Below are 9,841 nucleotides of genomic sequence, written 5' to 3'. Positions count from 1 at the left end.
CACTCTCTCTTTACCGTTCAGTTACACTCCCTCTTTATCGTTCAGTTACACTCCCTCTTTACCATTCAGTTACACTCCCTCTTTACCATTCAGTTACACTCCCTCTTTACCATTCAGTTACACTCCCTCTTTACCATTCAGTTACACTCCCTCTTTACCATTCAGTTACACTCCCTCTTTACCATTCAGTTACACTCCCTCTTTACCATTCAGTTACACTCCCTCTTTACCATTCAGTTACACTCCCTCTTTACCATTCAGTTACACTCCCTCTTTACCATTCAGTTACACTCCCTCTTTACCATTCAGTTACACTCCCTCTTTACCATTCAGTTACACTCCCTCTTTACCATTCAGTTACACTCCCTCTTTACCATTCAGTTACACTCCCTCTTTACCATTCAGTTACACTCCCTCTTTACCATTCAGTTACACTCCCTCTTTACCGTTCAGTTACACTCCCTCTTTACCGTTCAGTTACACTCCCTCTTTACCGTTCAGTTACACTCCCTCTTTACCGTTCAGTTACACTCCCTCTTTACCATTCAGTTACACTCCCTCTTTACCGCTCAGTTACACTCCCTCTTTACCGTTCAGTTACACTCCCTCTTTACCGCTCAGTTACACTCCCTCTTTACCATTCAGTTACACTCCCTCTTTACCATTCAGTTACACTCCCTCTTTACCATTCAGTTACACTCCCTCTTTACCGTTCAGTTACACTCCCTCTTTACCATTCAGTTACACTCCCTCTTTACCGCTCAGTTACACTCCCTCTTTACCATTCAGTTACACTCCCTCTTTACCATTCAGTTACACTCCCTCTTTACCATTCAGTTACACTCCCTCTTTACCGCTCAGTTACACTCCCTCTTTACCGCTCAGTTACACTCCCTCTTTACCATTCAGTTACACTCCCTCTTTACCATTCAGAAATGTTTTTTTTATTCTTTGATTTCCAAAGTCTACAAATTACACACACACACATTGCAATCATTTCCACAACTAGTCTGGTTATAACATAACGGCTCTCCCTTTCTTCTTCTTTATGTATTTCTCTCTTTTCTCCTTCTATTTCCTGGATGGGGGGGGGGGCACAGTGATTTCACATGGCCTCAGCCCCAGCCTCTATAATCCCATCCATCTCTGTGACAAGCTTCATTATGAGGAGAGGCAGTGATGCACAGCACCTCTCATTAGGCCAGGAAGACACACACACACACACACACACACACACACACACACACACACACACACACACACACACACACACACACACACACACACACACACACACACACACACACACACACACACACACACACAGAGAGAGAGAGAGAGAGAGAGACTTATATTCCACTAACATTTATGGGCCAGTAATGAAACTGCCTACAAGTCCTGTGCTGGTCGGGTGGACCTGAAATGAGATGGACCTGGAATGGCCTCTATTGGCAGAGGCTAATAGTGGACTCACCATTCCCTTCTCACAAACCTTTAAGGACTCAGTTGCACTAACACATCAAGGCCAGTAAAGTAAACTGCTAACCAGTTCGGGGCAGGATTGACATTAGCTATTGTTCTAATTGGGGACTCACCGTTCTGCTCCCGCTGCACCCCCGCTGCTAACAGGTCTGGTTCTCCCAGGCTGATGTCGTTCAGACAGCTTCCTAGACACTCCACACACAGTAGCTTCCACCACTCCTCTGCATCCAGCTCTACAAAGAGTTAAAACAAGAGTTAAACACACACACACACACACAGTAGCTTCCACCACTCCTCTGCATCCAACTCTACAAAGAGTTAAAACAAGAGTTAAACACACACACACACACACACACACAGTAGCTTCCACCACTCCTCTGCATCCAACTCTACAAAGAGTTAAAACAAGAGTTAAACACACACACACACACACACACACACACACACACACACACACACACACACACACACACACACACACACACACACACACACACACACACACACACACACACACACACACACACACACACACACACACACACACACACAGTAGCTTCCACCACTCCTCTGCATCCAACTCTACAAAGAGTAAAAACAAGAGTTAAACACACACACACACACACACACACACAGCAGCTTCCACCACTCCTCTGCATCTAGATCACACAAAGTTAGAAAAGTACACACACACACATAGATGAATCATACAGTACTTCGGATTTAAAAAATCCCTCGGACGTGAGTACCGGTAACGGTAACTGGGGGAAAATGTATCTGATGGATTCCCTGCTGATGAAAAGAGGCAAGCAGTTCATGAACACAAAACACCAGATGAATGCTGAATATCCTCTCTCTCCTCTCCCATCCCTCTCTTTCCTCTCCCATCCCTCTCTCTCCTCTCCCATCCCTCTCTCTCCTCTCCCATCCCTCTCTCTCCTCTCCCATCCCTCTCTCTCCTCTCCTCTCCCATCCCTCTCTCTCCTCTCCTCTCCCATCCCTCTCTCTCCTCTCCCATCCCTCTCTCCCCTTCCTCTCCCATCCCTCTCTCTCCTCTCCCATCCCTCTCTCTCCTCTCCAACCCTCTCTCTCCTCTCCCAACCTCTCTCTCCTCTCCCAACCCTCTCTCTCCTCTCCTCTCCATCCCTCTCTCTCCTCTCCTCTCCATCCCTCTCTCTCCTCTCCCATCCCTCTCTCTCCTCTCCCATCCCTCTCTCTCCTCTCCTCTCCCATCCCTCTCTCTCCCCTCTCCCATCCCTCTATCTCCTCTCCCATCCCTCTCTCTCCTCTCCAATCCCTCTCTCTCCTCTCCAATCCCTCTCTCTCCTCTCCAATCCCTCTCTCTCCTCTCCCATCCCTCTCTCCCCTTCCTCTCCCTAACCCTCCCTCTCTTCCCTTCCTCCTCTAACCCTCTCTCTCTTCCACCTCTTCCATCTCTTCCCCTAACCCTCTCTTTCTTCCCTCTCTTCCCCTAACCCTCTCTTCCATCTCTTCCCCTAACCCTCTCTTTCTTCCCTCTCTTCCCCTAACCCTCTCTTCCATCTCTTCCCTTCCTCCTCTAACCCTCTCTCTCTTCCATCTCTTCCCTCTCTTCCCCTAACCCTCTCTCTCTTCCATCTCTTCCCTTTCTTCCCCTAACCCTCTCTCTCTTCCCTCTCTTCCTGCCCCCCCTAACCCTCTCTATTCCCTCTCTTCCCTTCCTCCCCCTAACCCTCTCCCTCTATTCTCTCTTCCCTCCCTCCCCCTAACCCTCTCCCTCTTTTCTCTCTTCGCTCCCGCTAACCCTCTCTCTCTTCCCTCTCTCCCCTCCCTCCCCCTAACCCTCTCTCTCTTCACTCTCTCCCCCTAACTCTCTCTCTCTTCCCTCTCCCCCCTCCCTCTCCCTAACCCCCTCTCTCTCCCTCTCTCCCCCTAACCCTCTCTCACTTCCCTCTCTTCCCTCTCTCCCCTAACCCTCTCTCTCCCCTCCCTCCCCCTAACCCTCTCTCACTTCCCTCTCTCCCCTCCCTCCCCCTAACCCCCTCTCTCTCCCCTCCCTCCCCCTAACCCTCTCTCTCTTCCCTCTCTCCCCGTAACCCCCTCTCTCTTCCCTCTCTTCCCTCCCTCCCCTAACCCCCTCTCTTCTCTCTCTCTTCCCTCTCTTCCCTCCCTCCCCCTAACCCTCTCTCACTTCCCTCTCTTCCCTCTCTCCCCTAAAGCCCCCTCTCTCTCCCCTCCCTCCCCCTAACCCTCTCTCTCTCCCCTCCCTCCCCCTAACCCTCTCTCACTTCCCTCTCTCCCCTCACTCCCCCTAACCCTCTCTCTCTTCCCTCCCTCCCCCTAACCCTCTCTCACTTCCCTCTCTCCCCTCCCTCCCCCTAACCCTCTCTCTCTTCCCTCTCTCCCTGTAACCCCCTCTCTCTTCCCTCTCTTCCCTCCCTCCCCTAACCCCCTCTCTTCTCTCTCTCTTCCCTCTCTTCCCTCCCTCCCCCTAACCATCTCTCTCTTCCCTCTCTTCCCTCCCTCCCCCTAACCCCCTCTCTCTTCCCTCTCTTCTCTCCCGCTAACCCTCTCGCTCTTCCCTCTCTCCCCTCCCCCTAACCCTCTCTCTCTCCCCCCTCCACCTAACCCTCTCTCTCTTCCCTCTCTTCCCTCCCTCCCCCTAACCCTCTCTCTCTTCCCTCTCTTCCCTCCCTCCCCTAACCCTCTCTCTCTTCCCTCTCCTCTCTCTTCCCTCTCTTCTTTCCCGCTAACCCTCTCGCTCTTCCCTCCCTCCCTCCCCCTAACCCCCTCTCTCTTCCCTTCCTCCCCCTAACCCCCTCTCTCTTCTCTCTCTTCTCTCCCCCTAACCCTCTCGCTCTTCCCTCTCTCCCCTCCCCCTAACCCTCTCTCTCTCCCCCCCCTCCCCCTAACCCTCTCTCTCTCCCCCCCTCCCCCTAACCCTCTCTCTCTTCACTCTCTTCCCTCCCTCCCCCTAACCTTCTCTCTCTTCCCTCTCTTCCCTCCCTCCCCTAACCCTCTCTCTCTTCCCTCTCTTCTCTTCCCTCCCTCCCCTAACCCCCTCTCTCTTCCCTCTCTTCTCTCCCGCTAACCCTCTCGCACTTCCCTCTCTCCCCTCCCCCTAACCCTCTCTCTCTTCCCCCCCCAACCCTCTGTCTCTTCCCTCTCTTCCCTCCCTCCCCCTAACCCTCTCTCTCTTCCCTCTCTTCCCTCCCTCCCCTAACCCTCTCTCTCTTCCCTCTCTTCCCTCCCTCCCCCTAAACCTCTCTCTCTCCCCCTCCTCCCTTCCTCCCCTATACAGGACAATAAATTTGGTCTTGACCACGAGATCCCAGATATAACTAGCCATCACTTTTTCCTTTGTATCACACAATATTTTATATACAGCAGGTTTTTAAAGTGCCATAGAGTTCTGTCTGCTTCGTGTTTTCTATTTGGCTATGAAACATGGAGGATCGTGGTATCGTGACAACCCTAATCTGTACTGTCCTTCTAAAGTACATCCATGACAGATCTGGGATCAGGCCATAAAATACTTTTTTCATGGATAGATTTGGTCCACAAGTGGCGCACAAGGGGATCAACGGATGTTATCACCAGAAACACCAGAAAACCAATAGCCTATTATCAAAATAGGGTGATGTAATTAATTGGTGGAAAGCCTGAGTGTAAAAAAAGAAATGAACAGGAAAGATATGAGGAAATTGTGAGATGCTTCCTAGATTAAATATCTCAACGTATCTCTCTCTCACACTGACATAGACACTCACACTCAAACACACAAACACATACAGTGACTTCGGAAAGAACTCAGACCCCCTGACTTTTCCCACGTTTTGTTTAGTTGCAACCTCATTCTAAAATTGATTTTTAAAGAAGGTGACCAAGAACCCGATGGTCACTCTAACAGAGCTCCCATCTCCTCTGTGGAGATGGGAGAACCTTCCAGAAGGACAACCATCTCTGCAGCACTCCACCAATCAGGTGTTTATGGTAGAGTGGCCAGACAGAAGGCACACCTCAGCAAAATGCACATGACTGCCTGCTTGTAGTTTGCCAAAAGGCACTTAAAGACTCTCAGACCATGAGAAACACGATTCTCTGATCTGATGAAACCAATATTGAACTCTTTGGCCTGAATGCCAAGCGTCACGTCTAATCATTTTAGAATAGGGCTGTAACGTAACAAAATGTGGAAAAAGTCAAGGGGTCTGAATACTTTCCGAAAGCGCTGTTTATCCTGATAGTCACCTCACCACAATACATACAGTATCGACCTCCATCACTCCAGTATCCCTGCACATTGTAAATATGGTATTGGAACTGACCCTGTATTTAGCTACTGACCCTGTATATAGCTACTGACCCTGGGACTGTATATAGCTCCTGACCCTGGAACTGACCCTGTATATAGCTACTGTCCCTGGGACTGTCCCTGTATATAGTTACTGAACCTGGGACTGTCCCTGTATATAACTACTGACCCTGGGACTGACCCTGTATATAGCTACTGACCCTGGGACTGACCCTGTATATAGCAACTGACCCTGGGAGTGACCCTGTATATAGCTACTGACCCTGTATATAGCTACTGACCCTGGAACAGACCGTGTATATAGCTACTGTCCCTGTATATAGCTACTGACCCTGTATATAGTTACTGTCCCTGTATATAGCTACTGACCCTGTATATAGCTACTGACCCTGGAACTGACCCTGTATATAACTACTGACCCTGGAACAGACCCTGTATATAGCTACTGTCCCTGTATATAGCTACTGACCCTGGAACCGACCATGTATATAGCTACTGACCCTGGAACTGACCCTGTATATAGCTACTGACCCTGGGACTGTCCCTGTATATAGCTACTGACCCTGGAACTGTCCCTGTATATAGCTACTGACCCTGTATATAGCTACTGACCCTGTAACTGACCCTGTATATATCTACTGACCCTGGAACTGACCCTGTATACAGCTACTGACCCTGGAACTGTCCCTGTATATAGCTACTGTCCCTGTAACTGACCCTGTATATAGCTACTGACCCTGTAACTGTCCCTGTATATAGCTACTGACCCTGGAACTGTCCCTGTATATAGCTACTGACCCTGGAACTGTCCCTGTATATAGCTACTGACCCTGGAACTGTCCCTGTATATAGCTACTGTCCCTGTATATAGCTACTGACCCTGTATATAGCTACTGACCCTGGAACTGTCCCTGTATATAGCTACTGTCCCTGTATATAGCTACTGACCCTGGAACTGACCCTGTATATAGCTACTGACCCTGGAACTGACCATGTATATAGCTACTGACCCTGGAACTGACCCTGTATATAGCTACTGACCCTGTATGTAGCTACTGACCCTGGGACTGTATATAGCTACTGACCCTGGAACTGTCCCTGTATATAACTACTGACCCTGTATATAGCTACTGACCCTGGAACTGTCCCTGTATATAGCTACTGGCCCTGGAACTGTCCCTGTATATAGCTACTGACCCTGGAACCGACCATGTATATAGCTACTGACCCTGGAACTGACCCTGTATATAGCTACTGACCCTGGGACTGTCCCTGTATATAGCTACTGACCCTGGAACTGTCCCTGTATATAGCTACTGACCCTGTATATAGCTACTGACCCTGTAACTGACCCTGTATATATCTACTGACCCTGGAACTGACCCTGTATACAGCTACTGACCCTGGAACTGTCCCTGTATATAGCTACTGTCCCTGTAACTGACCCTGTATATAGCTACTGACCCTGTAACTGTCCCTGTATATAGCTACTGACCCTGGAACTGTCCCTGTATATAGCTACTGACCCTGGAACTGTCCCTGTATATAGCTACTGTCCCTGTATATAGCTACTGACCCTGTATATAGCTACTGACCCTGGAACTGACCCTGTATATAGCTACTGTCCCTGTATATAGCTACTGACCCTGTATATAGCTACTGACCCTGGAACTGACCCTGTATATAGCTACTGACCCTGGAACTGACCATGTATATAGCTACTGACCCTGGAACTGACCCTGTATATAGCTACTGACCCTGTATGTAGCTACTGACCCTGGGACTGTATATAGCTACTGACCCTGGAACTGTCCCTGTATATAACTACTGACCCTGTATATAGCTACTGACCCTGGAACTGACCCTGTATATAGCTACTGTCCCTGGGACTGTCCCTGTATATAGTTACTGACCCTGGGACTGTCCCTGTATATAACTACTGACCCTGGGACTGACCCTGTATATAGCTACTGACCCTGGGACTGACCCTGTATATAGCAACTGACCCTGGGAGTGACCCTGTATATAGCTACTGACCCTGTATATAGCTACTGACCCTGGAACAGACCGTGTATATAGCTACTGTCCCTGTATATAGCTACTGACCCTGTATATAGTTACTGTCCGTGTATATAGCTACTGACCCTGTATATAGCTACTGACCCTGGAACTGACCCTGTATATAACTACTGACCCTGGAACAGACCCTGTATATAGCTACTGTCCCTGTATATAGCTACTGACCCTGGAACCGACCATGTATATAGCTACTGACCCTGGAACTGACCCTGTATATAGCTACTGACCCTGGGACTGTCCCTGTATATAGCTACTGACCCTGGAACTGTCCCTGTATATATAGCTACTGACCCTGTATATAGCTACTGACCCTGTAACTGACCCTGTATATATCTACTGACCCTGGAACTGACCCTGTATACAGCTACTGACCCTGGAACTGTCCCTGTATATAGCTACTGTCCCTGTAACTGACCCTGTATATAGCTACTGACCCTGTAACTGTCCCTGTATATAGCTACTGACCCTGGAACTGTCCCTGTATATAGCTACTGACCCTGGAACTGTCCCTGTATATAGCTACTGTCCCTGTATATAGCTACTGACCCTGTATATAGCTACTGACCCTGGAACTGACCCTGTATATAGCTACTGACCCTGGAACTGACCATGTATATAGCTACTGACCCTGGAACTGACCCTGTATATAGCTACTGACCCTGTATGTAGCTACTGACCCTGGGACTGTATATAGCTACTGACCCTGGAACTGTCCCTGTATATAACTATTGACCCTGTATATAGCTACTGACCCTGGAACTGTCCCTGTATATAGCTACTGGCCCTGGAACTGTCCCTGTATATAGCTACTGACCCTGGAACCGACCATGTATATAGCTACTGACCCTGGAACTGACCCTGTATATAGCTACTGACCCTGGAACTGACCCTGTATATAGCTACTGACCCTGGAACTGACCATGTATATAGCTACTGACCCTGGAACTGACCCTGTATATAGCTACTGACCCTGTATGTAGCTACTGACCCTGGGACTGTATATAGCTACTGACCCTGGAACTGTCCCTGTATATAACTATTGACCCTGTATATAGCTACTGACCCTGGAACTGTCCCTGTATATAGCTACTGGCCCTGGAACTGTCCCTGTATATAGCTACTGACCCTGGAACCGACCATGTATATAGCTACTGACCCTGGAACTGACCCTGTATATAGCTACTGACCCTGGGACTGTCCCTGTATATAGCTACTGACCCTGGAACTGTCCCTGTATATAGCTACTGACCCTGTATATAGCTACTGACCCTGTAACTGACCCTGTATATATCTACTGACCCTGGAACTGACCCTGTATACAGCTACTGACCCTGGAACTGTCCCTGTATATAGCTACTGGCCCTGGAACTGTCCCTGTATATAGCTACTGACCCTGGAACCGACCATGTATATAGCTACTGACCCTGGAACTGACCCTGTATATAGCTACTGACCCTGGGACTGTCCCTGTATATAGCTACTGACCCTGGAACTGTCCCTGTATATAGCTACTGACCATGTATATAGCTACTGACCCTGTAACTGACCCTGTATATATCTACTGACCCTGGAACTGACCCTGTATACAGCTACTGACCCTGGAACTGTCCCTGTATATAGCTACTGTCCCTGTAACTGACCCTGTATATAGCTACTGACCCTGTAACTGTCCCTGTATATAGCTACTGACCCTGGAACTGTCCCTGTATATAGCTACTGACCCTGGAACTGTCCCTGTATATAGCTACTGTCCCTGTATATAGCTACTGACCCTGTATATAGCTACTGACCCTGGAACTGACCCTGTATATAGCTACTGACCCTGGAACTGACCATGTATATAGCTACTGACCCTGGAACTGACCCTGTATATAGCTACTGACCCTGTATGTAGCTACTGACCCTGGGACTGTATATAGCTACTGACCCTGGAACTGTCCCTGTATATAACTACTGACCCTGTATATAGCTACTGACCCTGGAACT

The 9,841-nt window shown here is 48.9% G+C and overlaps 1 protein-coding gene across 1 annotated transcript in view; it reads right to left on the bottom strand.

The window, feature by feature from the left end:
- The window catches only part of LOC129858968 (docking protein 6-like), a 195,470-nt gene that overhangs the window by 70,985 nt on the left and 114,644 nt on the right, over window positions 1–9,841 (bottom strand). The window contains exon 4 of the mRNA XM_055928235.1: window positions 1,596–1,715. Within this exon, the coding sequence (XP_055784210.1) occupies window positions 1,596–1,715 (120 nt within the window). The remainder of the gene's footprint in view (window positions 1–1,595; window positions 1,716–9,841) is intronic.

This window comes from Salvelinus fontinalis, chromosome 7 (assembly GCF_029448725.1).
Source record: "Salvelinus fontinalis isolate EN_2023a chromosome 7, ASM2944872v1, whole genome shotgun sequence".
NCBI classification, from domain to species: Eukaryota; Metazoa; Chordata; class Actinopteri; order Salmoniformes; family Salmonidae; genus Salvelinus; species Salvelinus fontinalis.
The sequence above is the reverse complement of the archived record's forward strand: the minus strand, read 5'-3'. Positions and strand labels throughout refer to the sequence as shown.